Source organism: Pelophylax lessonae, assembly GCF_965119305.1.
Source record: "Pelophylax lessonae genome assembly, chromosome: 4".
NCBI classification, from domain to species: Eukaryota; Metazoa; Chordata; class Amphibia; order Anura; family Ranidae; genus Pelophylax; species Pelophylax lessonae.
This window is the reverse complement of record NC_138771.1, coordinates 537,334,208-537,357,049: the sequence shown is the minus strand read 5'-3', so window position 1 is coordinate 537,357,049 and position 22,842 is coordinate 537,334,208. Positions and strand designations below refer to the sequence as shown.

The 22,842-nt window shown below is 43.7% G+C and overlaps 1 protein-coding gene across 1 annotated transcript in view; it reads left to right on the top strand.

The window, feature by feature from the left end:
• Positions 1 to 22,842, top strand: part of ANTXR1 (ANTXR cell adhesion molecule 1) — a 313,258-nt gene that overhangs the window by 119,429 nt on the left and 170,987 nt on the right. The window contains exons 11-13 of the mRNA XM_082254810.1: positions 1,440 to 1,509; positions 4,340 to 4,418; positions 20,947 to 21,042. Coding sequence (XP_082110936.1) covers positions 1,440 to 1,509; positions 4,340 to 4,418; positions 20,947 to 21,042 — 245 coding nt within the window. The remainder of the gene's footprint in view (positions 1 to 1,439; positions 1,510 to 4,339; positions 4,419 to 20,946; positions 21,043 to 22,842) is intronic.

Here is a 22,842-nt window from a genome sequence, read left to right as displayed (position 1 = left end):
GACCTCTATAAACTTTATACTAAAGCTTACACTATCTAGCTCTGCATAGTAAGGACTGTTACCACATCTGCATATCTAGATTGCTAGCTCTTGAGCCTACTGCCACCTATTCCTGCACTGGGTTGATCTCTCTTGTATGTCCACCTGCTACTCTGTCATCTGTTACCATACATGATTGCTAAACCTATCTGCATCCATCTGCTACTATCTTACCTTCAAGTGTCTGTCATCTACCATCTCCACCAACCTGTCTCTTCAGCCTATCATCACTGTGTTACTATATACATGAGTCACTCTAGGAAACATCTTATTGAGTGTGTGTATTTATTTGCTGAATTGAGACCTTCCACACATGATGAGTCATTGAGGGTTGGGAATGGTATCTCAGCGTTTCTCTTACATGACTACTGAAGTGGAATATTTCTGCAGCTGAAAATCCACACCATACATAAAACGCAGGAGCGTTACAGACAGATGATCAGCACCTGCATCCAATCAGCTGTAGGCACTGTTTGGATATTCTGTCAGACAGCTCTCGCCAATTCAGATGGTTTGATTGGGTAGAAGAACCTGTTAAAAATTATTTTTTTCAACCCGTTGCTGGTGAATCTAAAGGAGATTATAAAATCAGTTGTCACTTGATTTGGCCATTTCCTTGGGAGGTTCCTTAATAGCTTTTTAAGGTAACAATCAATTCAGCCAAGCGCTCACTCCGAAGGGGAAGACCGGTGTGCTGCTCTCCTCAGGCGGGGAACTCCAACTGGGATACATATAGGAAAGAGAAGGAGGTGCAACACCTAGTGCATTACCCGTGGTCACCGTATAAAATATTTTATTAAAATGCAAAATGCATACTCACAGACAGGGAAGAATGTAAAATAGCATTAAAAGATTCCACCACACATGGAATGGAACACATCCTGTAATGAGACCGCTAACGCGTTTCGGGAGTCAAGCTCCCTTCATCAGAGCCCCTCTGATGAAGGGAGCTTGACTCCCGAAAGCGTTAGCGGTCTCATTACAGGACGTGTTCCATTCCATGTGTGGTGGAATCTTTTAATGCAACTTTACATTCTTCCTGTCTGTGAGTATGCATTTGGCATTTTAATAAAATATTTTATACGGTGACCACGGGTAATGCACTAGGTGTTGCAGCTTTTTAAGGTACTTTCAACTGGTCAGTGACCTGTAGCACACCGAGAAGCTGCTGGACGGACTATATCTCCTGGTGGCCTGGTACTGCCTAGAGTTCCTCTAGAAAAAAACATGTGTCTGTAACCTAAGAACATTCTGGGCTGCTTGACCTGCTAACTACTGGATGGAAAGCTGAGAACAATGATAAAGAAAAGTATAATAACACAGCTTATTATTATTACTATTGTTTTTATAATCACTATTACTAATGAAAGCTTTATCCTCGGTCTCTTTTCATGTTGTAGATGAGAAGCCACTGGTTGTGGAGGACACGTATTTACTTTGTCCAGCCCCAGTTCTGGAAGAAGCTGGCATGTAAGTTAATTCATACAGAAATAAATCTCTTCAGTTGCTGGTTGATGAGAATCGTTCACAAAATAGCATTTTTGTGTATAGGGAAAATAGGTTTCTTTAGAAAGCCTTGGGAAGAGAACACTACCCGGCTGGGAAACTGATTATACTGCTGTACCACTAAAGGTAATCTTTCCTGGGAGAAATACTGAAAGCCAATAGTCGACTTAAGAAGGTCACATGCACTCCTGGCTAGGCCATCAAACATCCATAACACAGAATGTCACATCTACCACACCCTTTACCACACCCTGGCTTTAGTGATTAATCAATAATAGGTATGCATATAATGCCTTCTGACTTTCCAGATGGGCATACTTGTCCAAGGTCAATGACTCAGAAAATATTGAAGTCGGAGGATCTGCATAACAACCAGACATCTAACATTTTCACAAGGAGTCCATCAATGGCAGCCATCCTATTTCTCACATGAAAGTTGTACTGCAAGAACCATTAAGGCATGTTTAGTAAAGCAACTAATGTGTAATGGTTGTAACTAAAGTAGTAAAATAAACATAAATCAAACTTAGCTAATCTGAGATCAATTAGCTGAAATCTGTATGCTTTGAATTATGGAGCTTTGTACACCATCTTTGTGCTTTACCGCCATTGAATAATAAGATATCATTTACTGTATATTGTACACTTAGAGCAGTTTTTTTTCAGCTTACTTGATATAGGGGCCTTAAATGTGACCCCTGACATCACCAAAGGAATGCATCTAATATTCAGTGAATGTAATGCTACAGAAAGCTGTCAGTCCCCAGACATGCCAGAAATTATAATTGTGCTATAGGATTTTTTTGGAGACTGGAGGAGGAATGTTTCAAGAGACAATCATTACGTAGGAACACGTTCCATAAGACTGCTGGAGATTACTATTGTTACAGCTCCTTTACAAATCAATGCTTCCATATTTATTATTATTTATTTCTCTCAGGGAAGTTCAATATAGAAGGATCAAAGGAAAAAATAAACATAAAAAGAGAAAAGAGATGGACAGCAGAAATAATAGTAAGATAGTGTGAAAGAAATAAAACAAACCATTAACAAATAGAAATCACAGTAAGTCAGTCTTTCTCAAACTTTTCACCCTGGGGGCACTAATAGTTTCTCACAGACCCCTGCTAAAAAATGAATATACCTACAACTCATGGTAGGTTAGCATGTTCATTTACTGAAAATTTTGAATAAAAAACAAAATAATGCATTGTATCTAAAGTATTTACCCCTAGGGCAGATCATTTTTAATGTTCATCTCAGCTCTGCACAGCAAAATTAATTTAGTAATTATTTCAAAATGAAATGATTATAAAATACAAAACAGAAACAGTAAAAATTGTGGTGTTCCCTAAGATTAGTGGCCAATGTAGAAGTGAACCTTTACATCGACGGTCAGTGTAGAAGTGACCCCCTTCATTGATGATCAGTGTTGAAGTGACCCCTTACATTAATAGTGAGTGTAGAAGTGACCCTTCACGTTGATGGTCAGTGTAGAAATGACCCTTTACATTGATGGTCAGTGTAACAGTGACCCGTTACATTGATATTTAACATATAAGTAACCCCTTACATTGCTTTTCAGTGTAGAAGTGACCCCTTACATTGATGGTGAGTGTAGAAGTAATCCATTATATCGGTGATCAGTTTAGAAGTGGCCCATTACAACGATGATCAGTGTAGAAGTGAACCCCTACATTAATGGTCAATGTGGAAGTGACCCCTTACGTTGATCGTGAGTGTAGAAGTGAACCCTTAGGTTGGTGAAACAGGCATTCATGGTCAGTGGTGGGGAGCTTATTGCTCCAGGAGCCCCTACCAACCTCGGGAGGAATCCTAGGGTTCCACAGAACCCTGGTTGAGGAAGGATGCTCTATAGAATATTTTTTCTTCACTGGCTTGAATAAGCATCAAAACAAGCCATCGTCTGCAGGAACCCCAGTGGTCACACATGCAAATGATGTAAAATAAATTCTGAAGGGCTGCATGTGGACCTTGGGCCACAGATTAGGCTCCAGGGACTTAGTGGATGAATTTAATGCTGAAGATAATGTTTTTTGTGCAGTCTGTGAATATGTTGGGTCATTACTCATTAATACATTGAAGGTCTAACTACAGATTCTATTCTAGAAGATGTCAGATAGCAAACGTCAATCTGAGGCTAGGGACCCAACCTAAACTACCAGTGGTGTGGAATGCAGGGATAGCTATATTGAGTGCCTCTGATCCTGTAGCAATCAAACGTTAGCATGATGACTTTCAACCTGCAGTAGAAAATGACAGCTGTAATCTTGTTAGGACTTGATCATATACAGTATGTGACAGCCCTTGCCACCCATCTGAAAGATGATCCACAGTGGAACGCTTTTCAGAGGGTGTTTCCCAGGCGGTAAGGAAGGAACATGTTGCCTCCTCACCGCCTGAGTTAACCCCGTAAATGCTGCACCAACACACATGCATTGCACCTGGTTGTGATGCAGCCCTATAGACTTGCATTGGTCACGTTCAATGACAGTGAGGTCTATCGAATGCAACATGCTGTGTAATTTTTTTTCCATACCTGCAGGCATGGCTGAGGCATGTCTTCAGCCCTAAGTGGCTGCATGTCCTGGTACAGGCGGGTGCATGGGGGAGGGGGGGGGGGGGTAAAACCAGAGCTCAACCACCTTCCTAGCCACACATGTAAAACTAAGCCTAACTATTTTTTCTTTGCTTTCCTTTATACTAACCCTCCTTCTTACAAATCAGGTATTCTAATGTTATAGCTTTCTTCCTCTGTGTTGTGTTCCCACAGGTTTGCAGCTCTTCAAGTCAGCATGAACGATGGTTTAAGTTTTATTTCAAGCTCTGTCATCATCACCAGTACACACTGTGTAAGTCATAAACCTAAATCCTTGTATGCTTACCGTACAAAATAAAAGTGGTATTAAACCCAAAACACAAAATGTAACACATACCAGCTTACCAATCAAATGTGGTGGCTGCATTCGTTTTCTTTATCTTTGTCTTTTTCCCCTTCCTTTTCACCTGGTGATCTGGCCAGCAACACACCTCTTGTATAAGAGTGCCCCCACTCTGGATAAAGGAGCACAGGGGACATCTTTGGACAGCAGCATTGTCAGCCTGGGAGGGGGAGAGGGGAGTGATATATGTATAACATCTGAACTTGTGTATAGTGGTGTATATACACACATACATATGTGTATATGAATAGATTTAGATCCACTAAAACACTTTAAAAGCAGTTAGAGCAAAAAGTTTATTTTAATAAATAAATAATCGTTGTAAGTACCCCTGTCAGTGGGAAATGGTTTATCTCATCTGTGTAACTGATACATTCTGCTGGAGAGCTTACTGGCTGGATCATCAGATGAAAATAGGAGAAAGAAAGCCTAAAAAAAAATAATACAGCCATAACATCTAAGCAGCCCTCAAAATTGGGGGCTGCCTCGGGAACCGTTCTCCCAGGGATCGCCCTGGGGAAGAGTGAGGAGAGGAAGAGGAAAGCGGACCGGATCATCAGAGAGCGGGGATCGCCCCACTGTAACAGCTTTTATTTGAATTGCCAGGCGCTCGCCATCACACACAGCACCGCCTCTCGACTTGGCTCTTTTGATAGACAGAACACCGGTCCAATGCCGGGACACGTGAAGTCTATCATAGGAGCTGATTCAAGAAGCAGGACTGTATGTGATGGCGAGCACCCAGCTGTGATTATCCGGCCGGCTTTCCTCTTCCTCTCCGCTCTCCTCCCCTGCACTGGTCAGGTTGCATTGATGGGCACAGGTGAGACTGCATTGATGGGCACAGGTGAGACTGCATTGATGGGCACAGGTGAGGTTGCATTGATGGGAACAGGTGAGGCAGCATTGAGGGGCACATTTTAGGCTGCATCTATGGGCACAGGCGAGGCTGCATTAATGGGCACAGGTGAGGCAGCATTGATGGGCACTGATCAGGCTGCTTTGATGGGCACAGGTGAGGTTGCATTGATGGACACTGGTGAGGCTGCATGCATGGGCACTGGAGAGGGGCATTAATGGACACAGGTGAAGTTGCATTGATGGGCACTGGTAAAGGCTGCATTCATGAAAACTGGTGAGGGGGCATTGATGGGCACTGATGAGGCTGCATTGATGGGCACAGGTGAGGTTGCATTGGTGAGGCTGCAGGGAAGGGCACTGGTGAGGCTGCAATGAAGGGCACTGGTGAGGCTGCATTCATGGGCACTGGTGAGGCTGCATTCATGGGCACTGATCAGGCTGCACTAATGAGGCTGCACTGATGGGAACTGGTGAGGCTGCACTGATGGGAACTGGTAAGGTTTCACTGATGGGCACTGATGAGGCGGCACTGATAAGCTTTACTGATGATGCTGCACTGATGGTCACTGATAGGCTGTATTGATGGGCACTGATGAGGCTGCACTGATGGGCACTGATAAAGTTGTTATTATTATTTATTTTTGTAACTTCTACATTAATGCAAAAACATTTAACAGTGTCATTTTATGAGATAGTTAATGAGGGCATATTTAGGGACGGAATTAGGGGCAGGGAAGGGTAGGGGGTGGGTGGGGCAACTGGTGGCGAGTAACCACGGCCTGGCTAGTAGCTCAGGACTTGAAATTTTGAGCCCTGGTCTGAGAAATGGTAAACTGCAATATAATAAATGTTTGTTTTTCGGTTTTATACCAGTTTAGATACAGAATAATTATAAAAAGCTGAATGATGTGTTCTGACTAAGTATATCTATTTTGAAGTCCCTCTCAAAAGGCCTCTTTCTGGTACAATTGTTTTTTTTTTTTTAAATAGGAAAAACATAACAGAGTATACCTGCAAAACAAATAATTCCCATGATGGGGACAGTAAAGTAATAAAGTGATAGCAGAATAGTTACATATACGTTTTTAAATGCACAAGGCTATAAACCAACTACATCCGGCTAACGATGGCTGAGGTAGAAATGAATATCTGGGCTCAGGAACCCAGGGCTCAGTATAAGGGCTCAGTATAAGGACAGGGAATGGGGGAATCCCATCCACTGGAGGTAGGGTGATCGTAACCTGAGTGTGGGTTGGGGGGGCGGCGGGAAGGAGAAGGAGGGGAAGCATAAGAAGATGGAGCACTGAGAGAGTAGAGAGAGAGTAGAGAGAGAAGGAGGAGAGAAGGAGAAAAGCAGAACTAGGAAGAGGAAAGAGGTTCATGCAGTATAGATAACACAATATGGTGGCCAAGAGCATCCAAGCTAGTAGGGTACAGGTTTGGAAGAGCATATGACTACCATGGGGCCCACACTTTATGGAATTTGGAGTGAGAGTCATAAAGGATACTGGTCATCTTCTCATGAATCATTAGGGTTGTCAGAATGCTCTTTACCTTTGCGAACCAGACTGAAGGTTTCTTCCAGGCTCTGGCTATAGTGCGTTTGACAGCTATAAAAAGATATGTGGCCAATTTTTGCAGAGAGGAAAAGAGGCCTGGGATTGGGCAGAGAAGAAGTGCCTGTTTGGTGTCCCTGCGAAAATGCACATGGAAGAGTGTGATCAAGAGGCCAAAGACCCTCGACCAGAACCCCACCAGTTGGGGGCAGGACCACCAGATGTAGATCTTGTCACTGGTCACAGCCCCAAAAACATCTAATACTATATGACGAGTTTGAATGAGCAATATGGGTGAGAACCCAGTTCCAACATAGGAGGACTTTGTAGGCCACCTCAAAGTTGACAGTGTTAATGGAGACTTTGGCTATGCTTGTTTAGGCATTACTACAGTACTCAAGATCTATAGGACTTAGGCATCAGTTAAAACATATGGTTAACCACTTGCCGACTGCCTAACGCCGATCTAAGTCGGCAGTCAGCCCCTCACAGGCAAAGTGACGTAGGGCTAAGTCACTAGCTTGTGAGGGTCTAGGGAGCGAGCGCGCGCCCCCGGAGGCACGCTCCCGCTCCCGCGTGGTCACGGACCCCCCCCCCGCGCGTGTGACCGGCGGACCCGATGTCCGCCGGTCACTCGGCGATCGGCGGGGGAGAGGGAGAAAGTCAGGCGGCTTGTGTAAACAAGCCACCTGTCATTCTCCTCGGTGTAAAAACACTGATCACACAGATCTACTATGTAGATCCGTTGATCAGTGTCCTTACAGCTCAAGCCACAGCCAATCACAGTAGAAAGCACGCCCCTAGGGACACACACAGCCCCTCCCTCCCAAATAAAGTTAACCCCTTCACTACCAGTGTATTTTTACAGTAACAGTGCATATGTATAGCACTGATTACTGTATAAATGTCACTGGTAACCCCAAAAGTGTCAAAAATGTCAGTCAAGGGTCCGATCTGTCCACCGCAATGTCGCAGTACCGCAAAAAAAATCGCAGATGGCCATTACGCGTTAAAAAAAAAACAACAAAAATGACAAAAAACTTTCCCTTTGTTAGTAAACGCGATAACTTTTGCGCAAACCAATCAAAATACGCTTTTTGCGATTTTTTTTTTACCAAACATAGGTAGCATAAAACAAATTGGCCGAAAATGTTAAAAAATTTTGATTTTTACATTTTTTTTGGGGGGAATTTCATATAAAAAAATGTGAAAAATATTGCTATTTTTGCAAAATTGACGCTCTTTTTTTGTTTATAGCGCGTGATCAAAAAATCGCACAGGTGATCAAATACGACCAAAAGAAAGCTCTGTTTGTGGGAAAAAAAGGACACCAAATTTGTTTAGGTACAGCGTCGCACGACCGCGCAATTGTCCGTTAAATTCACGCAGTGCCGTATCGCAAAATACCCCCTGGTCGGAATGGGGGTAAAATCTTCCGGGGCTTAAGTGGTTAAGCTGCGGTTTTATTGCCCCCCCAACTGCCTGCCTAAAACATAGCATACAGCCGGAGGGGACTGTACACATACTGCAGCAAATTTACCAGTTTGTTGAGTTGACAAGCGGCACCACCTGTCACACTTACCTTTTCAAGTCAATGTGACCATGCTGCAATCACAGGCCAAAGGCTTTGATTGCAATTGTGGTGCAATAGTTTCATTCAAAATCACACTTCAGCAACTGCCAGCCACTGAAAAACGGTCCAAGGTGGATTGCTTTTCATAAACTGTCCTAGAGTGAACTTAGCTTAACATGCATAACGGCACTCCAGCCATCGTCATATAACAATTGAGGAACCATCTACATGGCTTACCATTGAGGGTGGCTTTTTTGTTGTGTTTTTATTTTGTGACACATCTGGAAACAAGAAACTGAACTTCAGCTGCTGCAACTTAGCTGTGACTGCAAATTTTATTTTCAAAGCTACTGCCAATAAATATTTAGAGAATTCTGGAAGAGTTAAGCTTAACCCTTTGGTTGCAGTGGGGGTTTAGGCCTCACTGGGTGTAAAAAACCCAGCTTTAAGACTAAAATAGAGTCTATAAAGTGTGAATGGGTCCTGGGATCCACATGGATTCTTCTCCTTCTTCATTCCATCAGTGGGTGAAAGTTGGTGGTGGCCCTTACCCTAGGGGTGAAAAGCAGTGAGCTGTGTTTATTGGAGTCCTCCTAACTAACAATGTTGTTAATATGGAGCCTCCAGTATATACTATATGTGAAATAGATCATATAAGGACAGCATTATGCACCAAAAACTGACACTTTCAGCTCATTTCCAACCTCAGGGCTGAAAGGATTCCATATTAAAAAGGTGTCAATGGACTTTGGGTTTGTGTTGATGACATCACTTTGACATATGTTTGAAATGCTTCTCTGATCATCCAGAATTGATTGACAGGTGCAGTTGATCACCGGCAGACCAGCATTTGACTTGCAGACTTTGTGTTGCGATAGGCTTTTATGAGAATGTGAAGTCAATGGTATTGCACTGCAACTGTGACCTAAATGCTTGGCTTGCGGGTGCGGCACAGAAATACTATTAAAGATCAACGTTGACAAGAAAATAGAAAATAGCCGGGAAAAAAACGCGCATTCCTGGCAACCATTTCTCTACTGCTCATTTTTCTACGGCTAGTCCAAACTTATAGTCCGTACACACGATCAGAAAATCGTACGGAAAATACCGCTTTCAAAGCGATCGTACGATAATCTGATCGTTGGTACACAGCTTTCAAGGGGCAATCACGACAATTCATGCAAAATTATCCGATGGGACAAACACGAAAATGTTTCTCGTACGATACCATTTCAAAAGATTTTTGTTTAATCAGTATAATTGTCCTTCTAAAATACAATACAAATACACTACAACACATTACCATTGCGGGGGTTACGTTCCGGACCCAGCCGCGGAAAGTGAAAATCCGCGAAATAGAAAAACCCTATTAAAATGCATTGTAGGCGTGTTTTTTTTACTGTCACTGTACGTGTAAAAGCATTTTAAGGTCTTTAAACACACTTTTAAAACTTTAGAAACTCATTTAAACACATAAAAGATACAGAGAGACATAGCAAGAGCTATGGAAAACACAAAAATATTTCATTTTTAATGATTTATATAGTAAAATAACATTACAAAAAAAAAAAGCAATATACCGGGACCGCAAAAACTGAACCGCGATGGAGCGGGGGTTTACTGTACATAACTTCCCAATTTGTATTCTGTCCTACAGGAAATTTCCTAACTTTAGTAAACTCTTCGAAACAGGACTGTTTCGATACACTACTACTGTTTTAAGATGTGGATGTGGACAGATTTAAATTGATGGATTTAGTAAACTTCATTTTCCATATAAGACTAGCATGCAAAAAAAAAAAAAAATGGACGATCATTCTTTGATAATCTCATCATGTGCAGCCTAATAAAAATAGATGGCGGACAGATGGTGCCCACAGAGTCTTTGATAGCCTGCAGCCCCCTCTGAGCCACAGGGAACTCTTATCTTATACCTGGTAGCTTGATTTGGTGTTGTCACTGCATTCTCTTACCATGTCCATTTGCCTAAAGACAGAACACGCGCTTACTGCAGCAGTTAAAAACAGCTGTGTCTCTGGACTGAGCAATAAAAGGAAAACTTGCCGTCTCCTACAGTTTACATTTCCTTAATCAGTTTTTTTTTTTTTTTTTTTTGTGGTTTTTAATTCTTTTTCCATTTAAAAAAAAAAACACTGATGCTGCAATAAATAGGCATAATGTAGAAATTCTTTTAGATTTTTAAACACTGTTAGAAAAATCATTATAATGAGACAGAGGTAACAATACTAAGAGAAAGTTGGAGCGCGGCCAGCACATCTTGGAGTAATAAATGGAGAAAGGCGTCTACATAGAGAGTCCTGTGACCTCAGCTTAGGGCTCGTTGTCACGTGCCGCAACCCTTGCCGAACCTCCAAAAAGTAATCCACCAGAGGGCATTCGACAGCCAGTGAGGTGATATTAGGCCTGCTCACCATCTGTTTTAACTCTAAGGCAGCATTTCTCAACCTTTTCAACACAGATGAACCCTTGAAATCAATTTCTGGTCTCGGGGAACCCCTGCTAAAAATGAACAATCTACAACTGATGACACATTAGTGTGGCAGTCAGTGGGAAGAATGCTCCTTACTCTTGTCATCATTGGGAAGAATTACACCCTTAGTCTCCATTCACACTGGTACGACTTGTCAGCCTCACAAGTCACGCACCATCGCGTCCCATAGTGTAGTACAGGAACGGTTCTAATAGGAGCGACACAAGTCTACTTCGGGGCGACCTGGAGAAACTTCCATAGACATTCATTTTATGAAGTCCGTGCAAGTCGTGCCGAAGTCGCGGTGCACGCGACTTCACAGGTCGCCCCCTAAGTCGGATCGCCGTAGTGTGAACCAACGCTTACAGAGAGCTAAAAGGAACAACGGTGTCATAATTGGAAACATATCTGTGAGGCCGAAATTGCCCATTGCTCAAGGAACCCCTAGCAATCTCAGGAGGAACCCTAGGGTTCCACAGAACCCTGGTTGAGAAACCCTGCTCTAAGGGCTCGTTTACACGGGCTTCGCCCTCTAAAGAGCATCCCGTGGTTAGTTGCTTTTCAGAGAGCAAACACTCAGAAACAAGAAACCTTCAACAAGAACTGTCACATATTGAGAACATAGGCACTTGCATGCAACTGTTGGGCAGTTGTGGCACAGCCCCATTTGGTACCACCGGCCAAACATGTGGCTGCACCACAGTGCAAAACCTCACACCTACAACGTTTAGGCCTCAGACATTTTTTTTGCAGACATTAAACTCCCAAGCATGTTATCCTATGTGTCTATGCACACATAGGCTGTTATCAGCAGTTTTTGGCAGGAGCGTTTTCTGGCTGGAAAAAAAACAGAAAACTAGTAGAAAAAAAACAGAAAAACGCTGCTATTCGGCATTTATCAAAGTTTTTAAGCCATAAGATTTTGTGGGAAAATAGTTTTGCTAAAAAAAAAAGCTGAAAAAAGCTAAAAAAAAAAAAAAAAAAAAAAAGGCTAAAAAATAATGCTACTGCAAAAAAGCTGAAAACTCCTTCTACATCTACAGCTTTCCACTGAGGTTTTGATAACATCCATTGTGCACGAGGCCTTATATCTGCTTTCTATGCAGCTTAACCACTTGCCGACTGCCGCATGACTATTTACTGCAGCAGTCAGCCCCTACTGAGCAAAGCGAGGTAGGGCTAAGTCGCTCACCCATGAGCCCCGCTCGTTCACTAACATCCCCGCGTGAGTGACCGGCGGCTCCGATGTCCGCCGGTCCCTCGCGATCTCCGCTGGAGAGGGAGAAAGGCAGGCGGCTAATGTAAACAAAGCCGCCTGTCATTCTCCCTGGTATAACTGCAGAGACTATAGGATCCTGCTATGTAGGATCGTATGTCTCTGTGGTTACATCACAAGCCACGCCCCTTGACAGTTAGAATTTCGCCCCTAGGGACATACTTAACCCCTTGATCACCAATAAAGTTAACCCCTTCCCTGCCAGTGTCATTTTTACAGTAACAGTGCATATGTATAGCACTGACTACTGTAGTAATGTCACTGGTACCCCCAAAAGTGTCAAAAATGTCAGTCAAGGATCCGATCTGTCCACCGCAATGTCGCAGTCCCGCAAAAAAAAAATCGCAGATCGCCGCCATTACTCGTTAAAAAAAAAAATGACATAAATCTTTCCCGTAGTTAGTAAACGCAAAAACGTTTGCGCAAACCAATCAAAATACGCTTATTGCAATTTTTTTTTTACCAAAAATATGTAGCAGAAAACAAATTGGCCTAAGATGTTAAAAAATTTAGATTTTTACATTTTTTGGGGGGGAATTTCATATAAAAAAATGTAAAAAATATTGTTATTTTTTCAAAATTTTCACTTTTCATTTGGGTACAGCGTTGCACGACCGCGCAATTGTCCGTTAAATCCACGCAGTGCCGAATCACAAAATAGGCCCTGGTCTTTGAGCAGCCAAAGTGGTTAAGTTTACCTGAAAAGCAAACATGTATTATATTGCAGTTTACCAATTCTTAGATGTGATGACTGCATTTGTTTTCTTTTTTAGGCTTTCTTTTCCTTATTTTCTCCTGGTGCTCCAGTCAGTAAGTTTGTTGTTTTTCAAGAGAAATGCTTTCTTGCAGTTATAGTGCTCCAGAACCAGTAATTGTAAAGTCTCGTTTTTTTTTTTTTTTTTTTTTTTTAATAACAAACATGTTATACTTACCTCCTCTGTGCAGTGGATTTGCACAGGGCAGCCACAATCCTCCTCTTGATGGGTCCCTCTTAGCTGCTTCTGGCCCCTCCCTCTTATCGAGTGCCCCCACAGCAAGCAGCTTGCTTTGGGGGCACTCAGCTGAGCTGCAGCTCCATGTGTTACCTTAAACCCTAAAGGAGGTGAAAAGGCAGAAGGTTTTTTATCTTAATGCATTTTATGCATTAAGATAAAAAGCCTTCTGTGGGAAGCAGCCCCCTAGCACCCCTAATACTTACCTGAGCCCCCTCTCTATCCAGCGATGTCCATGAGTCCCTCCATTTGGGACTCTCCCTCCTGATTGGCTAAGACACAGGTGGCATGCCATTGGCATCAGGAGAGAAAGGGCCGGACCGAACCACAGCTCCGTATCTGAATGGACACACAGAGCTGCAGTTCAGCTTGGGTGCCCCCATAGCAAGCTGCTTGCTGTGGGGGCACTCGACAGGAGGGAGGGGCTAGGAGCACAGAAGAGGAAACCGAGAAGAGGAGGACCTGGGCTGTCCTGTGCAAAACTAACTGCACAGAGGAGGTAAGTATAACATGTTTGTTTGTTTTTTTTGTTTTTTAAAAACGAGACTTCACAATCACTTTTAGACCCCGTTCACACTGGGGCGCCTGACAAGTCGCCGTGGGTCGCCTGCCATGGAGTAGCACAGGACCCGTTCTAATAGGAGCGACACAAGTCGCTCCGACTTAGAAAAAGGGTCCTGTACTACTTTGAGGCGACCTGCCTTGACTTCAATTATATGAAGTCCGTGCATGCCGCTCCGAGGTCGCGGTGCGAGCTGTGCACCGCGACTTCACAGGTCGCCCCGTGAAGTCGGGTCGTCTGTATGTGAACCGGCTATAATGCCAAAAATAATAACATGTTATCAGATTTATACTCCAGGGGTATACTGTATAATGAGTTTGCCAATTCTAGAGAAATGCTTAAATAATGCATTACAATTTAACTAAACCAATTTGATTTTAGTCAACTAAAATAGGACTAAAACAATTCAGATGACTAAAATAGGTTTAAAACTAAAATTGGATTTTAGTCAAAAGACTATGACAAGAACAAAATTGAAATTTGACGGCATAATGAACACTGCCTTGAGGCCACTGCCAACTGCTAAGACTCATCCCAGGTATAAGCAGACAATCACCAAAAATGCAGAGCATTGCCACAAAGTTGTCACCACCCCTTTTTCAACTAGAAGAGAATAGAAGGAAAGGAAAACACGGCAAAATCATGGGCAAAATTTTAGGGGAGGGAGGGCAGGAGGAGTTTGTTTTTGATGTAAAAGCTCCAACTGACCCAGAGCAAAAGGCACTACTCACCCATCATCCCACCAAGGCCCCTCCCTTGCTTCCTCCAATCAGGCAAGAGCGTATAACTTTTAAACAAAAGCTCATTTTAACCCTGTGTTCACTTCAGCCCACCTTACAAACCCAGTCCTGTTGGGCCTTCTGCCTATGCTGCCCATCTAGTTCCAGGCCTTATTCTATCTGGATGAACGTCTGTTAACGACTTGCCGACCGCCGCAAGTACATATACTGCGGCGGTCAGCCCCGGCCAGGCAAAGTGACGTACCGGTACGTCACTAGCCTGTCACTGGCTTGTGAGCCAATAGCGGGCGCGCGCCCGCCCCTGCTCGTTCCCTAACAAGTCAGTCGCAATCGTTCGCCGGGAAGGGAGAAAGGCAGGCGGCTAATGTAAACAAGCCGCCTGTCATTCTCCCCTGTGTAAAAATGGATATCAGACGGATCTACTATGTAGGACCGTTGATCTCTGTTTTTACAGTAGTAGCCATGTCCATTCACAGTTAGAAACACGCCCCTAGGACACACTTAACCCCTCCCTCTCCAATACAGTTAACCCCTTCCCTGCCAGTGTCATTTTTGCAGTAACAGTGCATATGTATAGCACTGATTACTGCAGTAATGTCACTGGTAACCCCAAAAGTGTCAAAAATGTCAGTCAAGGGTCCGATCTGTCCGCCGCAATGTCGCAGTCCCGCAAAAAAATCGCAGATCGCCGCCATTACTCGTTAAAAAAAAACCACCAAAAATGACAAAAATCTTTCCCTTTGTTAGTAAACGCGATAACTTTTGCGCAAACCAATCAAAATACGCTTTTTTGCGATTTTTTTTACCAAACATATGTAGTATAAAACAAATTGGCCGAAAATGTTAAAAAAATTTGATTTTTAAATTTTTTTGGGGGGGAATTTCATATAAAAAAATTTGAAAAATATTGTTATTTTTGCAAAATTTACGCTCTTTTTTTTGTTTATAGCGCATGATCAAAAAATCGCACAGGTGATCAAATACCACCAAAATAAATCTCTGTTTGTGGGAAAAAAAGGACGTCAAATTCGTTTAGGTACAGCGTCGCACGACCGTGCAATTGTCCGTTAAAGTCACGCAGTAAAAAAATCGCAAAAAACCCCCTGGTCAGGAAGGGGGTAAAATCTTCCGGGGCTTAAGTGGTTAATTTCACAACAAACAAGGGTGACACCAACAGTGTTTGGATGATATTATTCTTCACAGCTCCTAGGAGTGATAATAAATACTTTTTCTATGTTATTTTCAATGAAAGGCTGACAATATAATTATAGGGTGTATAGTGGAATTAGAGGGTTATAGTTGCTGGAAGTAACTAAGTCTGAATTTCTGTAAACAGGCATAAAAACAAGGTTCTGTGCTGACTTATGAAGTTACTTACCCAGTTAGGGAATTTTTGTCTAAACAAGTTTAGGATTTAGGAGGGTTATTACAGCCCAACGCTGGACAAAATATTTTATTTGGAATTGGTTAGAGTGCAAACAGGGTTGTGATTTGTATTGCTGTCCACATTGGACATAGCGGAGACAGCTACAGTCGTGACTAAGGCCCCTTTCACACTTGCGGACCTGTCCGTTTTTCAGGCGGATCTGAACGGATGCCCCATGCATCTGTATGGGGCATCGGATGTCAGCGGAGACATCCGATCCGATCCTGTCCGTCAAATCTGGACGGATGAAAACCCCATTTTCCATCCGTCCAGCGGATCGGATGAGAACAGACAGGCGGTCCGTTCTCATCTGATTCCCCCATAGAGAACAGCGGGGACCTGGCAGTGTGCGGAGACAGAGCTGCCATCCGCCTGCTCAGAGGGGGATCGGCGGATCGATCCCCCGCTGAGAAAAACTGAGTCCGCCGACAGACTCCCATGTGTGATAGGGGCCTTAGGAATCGTTTTGCATGGTGTTCTGGTGTTCCCTTTGTAGGCTGAACTGCCAGCATATCTGCCAATGCTACCACGGTTCTGAACGTTTTAAAGTAATAAAAATAAATATATAAAGTGGAAAGCATTATTAACAAGCTTTAAACTCAATAAAATATTTGTTTCTGCCTTCATATACAGTAATACCTTGGTTGGAGAGTAACCTGGTTAACGAGCGTTTTGAAAGACGAGCAACATTTTAAAAAAAAATATGATATGCGAGCGCTGTTTTGATATACAAGCAGTTTTACACTTACAATGTTAAAGTGGTTTAGTAGAGTATAAGCATGTCACCCCCTCCTTTACATAAAATAATGTGTCTCTGTGCCTGTGCTGTATAAAAAAAATATGCAGATTATACCTTATATCAGAGTGTATTCCATTTTCCTTCTGCAGCTACAGGAGGAAAAAGGAGGACAGTGATTTCTCTACATGCTGCCCCCACCGCCCCTCCTATCCAGGTGTACAGGGGGAGGGGGCACACAGCCCCCCTGGAGCATGGGACCAGGATTGCAATTGCAACCCCTGCAACCCCTGTAGTTACTTACGCCCCTGGCGTACAGTAAAACCTTGGTTTGCGAGCATAATTCATTCCAGCAACATGCTTGTAATCCAAAGCTCTCATATATCAAAGCGAATTTCCCCATAAGAAATAATGGAAACTCAGATGATTCATTCCACAACCATTTAGTCGTATAAATAAAGATATGTTGCTATTGTATCTGTAGTACAGTACTGTATAAGCATGCATAAATAACATTGTGTCCCTGTGCTGTATATAAAAAATGCTGATTTCTACATACAGTATAAAGTACAGTACTGTATCAGAACGTCTCCTGGCGCTCACGTGAGTCCTCATCTCTCTGCTCTCCCCGGTGGGCGGGGTCGAGCTCTCCCGCTGATGTCAGCCCGGGAGGAGGGGAGGAGTAGAGCAGAGAGCCGAGGACTCACGTGAGCGCCAGGAGACGTTCTGATACAGTACTGTACTTTATACAGTAGGTAGAAATCAGCATTTTTTATATACAGCACAGGGACACATCATGTTATTTATGCATGCTTATTCAGTACTGTACTATAGATACGTTAGCATCATATCTTTATTTATACCAATAAATGGTTGTGGAATGAATCATCTGAATTTCCATTATTTCTTATGGGGAAATTCGCTTTGATATACCAGTGCTTTGGATTACAAGCATGCTGCTGGAACAAATTATGCTCACAAACCAAGGTATTACTGTACACCACCAATTGCAACCGGGCCCCATGCTCCAGGGGGCCTGTGCAGCTCCCCTGTACACCTGGAGGATAGGAGGGGTGGCATGTAGAGAAATCACTGTCCTTCTTTTTCCTCCTGTAGCTGCAGAAGGAAAATGGAGGAGATTGGTTCCTCTGTATGCTGCCCCCGCCACTCCTCCTATCTGGTTCACTTGTGTTCTGCTGTCTCTGGGCCCCTGTGTGCTCCCCCGCCCCCCCCCCCCTACTGTGCTGCCCCCCCCCCCCCCCACACTGTGCTCCCTCCCCTCTCCTGCCGGCTGCTGCAGGGGATATTTCACAAATGAGAACCAGGAAGGGGTTGGTAAATATGTCATTTTCCAGCTCCTTCCTTTTCTGAATGGACAGAGTCATAGTCAGTGACATTGTAAAAAAAAATAAAATAAAATGATAAAAAATAATACAATTAAAATAGCAATAAAATAAAAACTACTGACACCAGTGGGTGAACTTCCAGGATCGCAAAGGTCACACTTGCAACTGGGCCCTGGCATTCCACCACTGTGAGGAGGCCCCAAGATGGCAGTAAGGGGGCCCACTGCAGAACTTGTTAAAGGGTCCCGCTGCGGGACCGTAATAAAGGGGCTGCAATGAGAGTAAAGGGCCCCAGGATCAGTGAGAAGAGCCCCAGGCTTGAAGGGAAGGGCCCTGGCCAGGGGTAAAGGGGGCCCTTAATGGTTTCTTGCACCGGGGCCCACAAGGTTCTAGTTACGCCTCTGCTGTACACTGTAAGGTCTTGTTCACGCCAGTGGCTGCCTGGTCCTCCACTGGTGTGCGGTAGCATAATAGCAATGGCAAAGGGCCATTCACAGCACAGTTATTTTCTTATTTTTTTTACTAAACAAAATGTTTTGAAATGTTACAAGTTCTATTGGCCGCAGCATGGTGCAAGGTGCTAGATTGTGTTTCACCATGGTGCACTGCAAAAATGTACCGCATTCTGCACCCAACACAGTAGTATGAACTGGCCAGGTAGGAGACAAGGTATTTTGTCTTGTCTTACTGTGAGACTGCACTGGAATTGTGAAATTGAAATTTTAGTTTAAATTTAGTAAATACAGGTGCAACAAGAAAAAAGTTGTTCAAAGTTCAAGTCTGGATTCTCACTTGAGCAAGTTTATGAGATTTCAGAGTGTTTTCTTTCTTTTTTCTGCGTTTTTCTGAATATTTTTAGGCTTGAGAGTTTTTTTTAGCCAATGGAAAGCTAGTTACTATGTGTAGAGTTTTAGAGCCGGTGGAGGACAGATGCAGCATCCACCTAGGTAAGTATTTAGAGAACAGACTCAAACTCCAGAGTTCCTTCCTCACTTCTAGTTAAGCTGCTTGGTGCAGCTGGACTTTTTTTATCCATTGACCCCCCCCCCCCCCCAGCCCCCTGTGCTTTATTTCTCAATTGGACCTTTGCATGGACACCATACTATGTGCATAGACTTTAGCACTTACATGTTTGTTTTTTCTAGGTAAGTATGATTGGGGGGGGGGGGGGGGAAGTCCATACTTCTCTTTTAAAGCGCTTCTTGTAAATAATGTGCTTCAGATTGATCAGGTGTGCATTGAGGCCTTTAGGGTCCTTTCATACGGCACGCTTCATTTTTTCATCCGCTCAGGCACTTTTTTTTTTTTAAACGGACACGGATGACACTTTGGAGGGTCCGTTCCGTATGTCCGTTTATCATCCCATCTGTTTGCAGATGATAGACGGAGATAATGTATGTCTATGTGATTGCGGATGTCAGCGGATGACACCGCTGACATCCTTTTTTGCGTCCGTTCTGTTTTTTAAACGGAAGAAAAATAGGGTTCTGTTCTGTCTCAAAAAATGGAACTGAACGGAAAGGACGCAAATTGGATGTCAGCTGATGGTCCCCTGCTGACATCTGCAATCCCATTGACATGCATCATGTCCGTTTTTTATCCGCGAACGGATGGATGAAAAACAGACATACGGACCGCCTGTGTGAAAGGACCCATAGTGTGTTTTCTTTAGAAGGAAGCCACAGCCCGAGTAGAAATTCATTTCTCTTTCTAGCATGTTGCCATAGGGCTCTTTCACACGGTCCGCTTCAATAGGCGGATCCGTACTGCTCAGGGGGGATTGATCCGCCGATCCCTGCTGAGCAGGCGGATGACAGCTCCGTCTCCGCTTACAGTGCGGAGAGGGAGGTGTCACAGCTCCCGTTGCTCTCTATGGGGGATCGGATGAGAGCGGACCGCCTGTCCGCTCTCATCCGATCCGATCCCTGAACGGATGGAAAAATAGGGTTTCCATTCGTCCAGATTTCACGGACAGGATCGGACACGGATGGCAGCGGGTGTCAGCGGAGGTGTCTCCACTGACATCCGCTGCCCCATAGAGCTGCATGGAGGATCCGATCAGATCTGCCTAAAAAACTCACAGGCGGATCTGATCGGATCGCCCGTGTGAAAGAGCCCATAGGTGTGCGCAGCCTATTGCATTAGGGTGTGCACCCAAAAGCTTAAACACACATGCCTTTCTCTGCTGCTAAGCCGCTTCTTGTTTATTCACAAACTGAAGCATAATAAACACAGTTTACTATGCTTCAGCTGTGAATGAACACAGTGAGTGATCGGGATCACTTTGTTCATTTAGAAAAGGAAGCCCCCCCACTCTCCATCCTGAAATATCCCCTGCAGCAGCTGGGGGGGAGAGGAGAGGAGAGGAGGGAAGCCAGGTGCACTGCGGGGCAGGAGGGCCAACGCGGGGGAATCAGCACTGCACTTAGTGATTAGGGTGTGCCTAGGCACACCTGGCACACCCCCTGCGCACGCCTATGCATGTTGCAGAGAAGGACCTTTGCTCTTTGTGTACAGTAGTCTCTCTGCAAAGGTCCAACACACCCATTGCTAAATGCTAGAGCTTTCTTCTTTTTTTTTTAAGTAAAATTGTATTTTATCATCAGACAAGGATAACAATAACAACATTAACAGTGTACAAGATATTCGTTAACAGAGCTTTCCACCCTGTAGGGAGTATGAGTTTTACATGTTGTCTCTAGCCCTGAATTGGCATATTGGATGCTCTCCACATGAAAAGTAGGAACATTGATACTTGGTTGTATTGGACAATTTTTCACAGCTCATTAATGTACATAAAACTATGTTTTTTTTCTAGAGCTGACGTCTTTTTTAAATAGGCCTGTTACATATCTCATCATTGTGTTTTTTGTTCCCAGTCTGACGGGACGATATTGGCGATCGTTCTGCTGATCCTGTTTCTCCTGCTGGTCCTGGCTCTGATGTGGTGGTTCTGGCCCCTGTGCTGTACCGTGGTAAGTCTCACATGTCATCTTCTCTCTGCGTTTCTGGAACCTGGTGTGACCCCGGGCTTGTGGAATGTGTTTAACCTCATTTGTTTTTCTGCATCCAGACTTTTAATATTGCTGCTCTTATTGTGTATATAAACAGCATCTTATGTTTGTGGATTGCAGTCCTGACCTGAAAAGCACTCTGTATACATAGGCAGTAAACCATACCATCAATAGAAACTTGTATTGCTAATAAAAGAGCTGAGTGTGTATACATTACAATGGCAGAGCTGCCTTCTATAGCCATTCCTGGCTAAGAACATCGAATCCTTCTCTATTCTCAAATGGTTCCTTCAGAATGTATTTGGATGTGTAAATTAAATTGTATCTGCAGCCAACATTGTTTAGACAGAATATGGAGAGATTAAACCCCCTATCAGATTTTTTGTACTGTTTGTGTTCTGTTTTTTTTTTTTTTTCAGATAGCTGCCATAACCCCGGTATTTTTGAAAACAGCGGGCGATCGGCTTTCAGATAAGGGTGGTCCCAGCGGCAGATGCGCCGCAGGATCACCCTTACGGTGCGGCGGAATAGGTGCTGCTGCATCCCTGCCCTTTTCCCCACTTACCGGACCCGCCGGCAGCGGGGAAAACGATCCTGTCCCGGATCCTCAGAGACAGGAAGTCGAGTGAGGGCAAGATGGCCCTCACTCGACCCTATGGTCTTGGAGGACTGGAGCGACGTCAAACGTCGTTGCCTAGCAACAGGTTTAAAGGGCCGATCTTTTCAACGTTTTTTTTTTTTCTTTTTTAGTGTAGTTTTGAGGTGTGAGGTCTTTTTTGACCCCAGATCTCGCAATAAAGAGGACCTGTCATGCCTATTTCTATTACAAGGGATGTTTACATTCCTTGTAATAGGAATAAAAATTATAATTTTTTTTTTAAACTGTGTAAAAATAAAAAATAATAAATAAAATAAATAGGAAAAAAAAATGAAAATGCCTGTCCCCGTTAGCTCGCGCACAGAAGAGAACGCATACGTAAGTCCCGCCCACATATGTAAACGGTGTTCAAACCACACATGTGAGGTATCACCTCGATTGTTACAGCAAGAGCAATAATTTGAGCCCTATACTTCCTCTGTAACTCTAAGCTGGTAACCTGTAGACATTTTTAAAGTGTCGCCTATTGGAATTTTTAAGTACCAAAGTTTGTTACCATTCCGCAAGCCTGCACAATTTTGAAGCATGACATGTTGGGTATCTATTTGCTCGGCGTAACATTATCTTTCACATTATGGAAAATAATTGGGCTAACTTTACTGTTTACTTATTTTTTAATTCAAAAAGTAAATTTTTCCAAAAGACCACTGCGCAAATACGGTGTGATAAAAAATATTGCAGCAATCTCCATTTTATTCTCTATGGTCTCTGCTAAAAAAAATATATAATGTTTGGGGGTTCTAAGTAGTTTTCTAGCAAACAAAAACTGATTTTAGCTTGTCACCAAGTTTAAAAAATAGGCCTGGTCTTAACCACCCCCCATCCGCGCTACAGCCTATATACGGCTGCAGCTCGGACTTGAATTTTCGGGAGGCCGTTTTTAAACGGCCTCCCAGTGACACGCCCCCAGCGCGCTCCCGCGAGCGCGCTGCGGGGAAAATCTGTGTCGGCCGTGTCCCTTGGACACGGCCGATCACAGATCGTGGTGAATGGCCAATCACAGCGGCCATTCACCACGTGATCGGGCCGTCCAATGAGCGATGATCTCATATGTAAACATATGAGATCATCTCTCATCGCCGGCGCTCCTTCCTCACACGGAG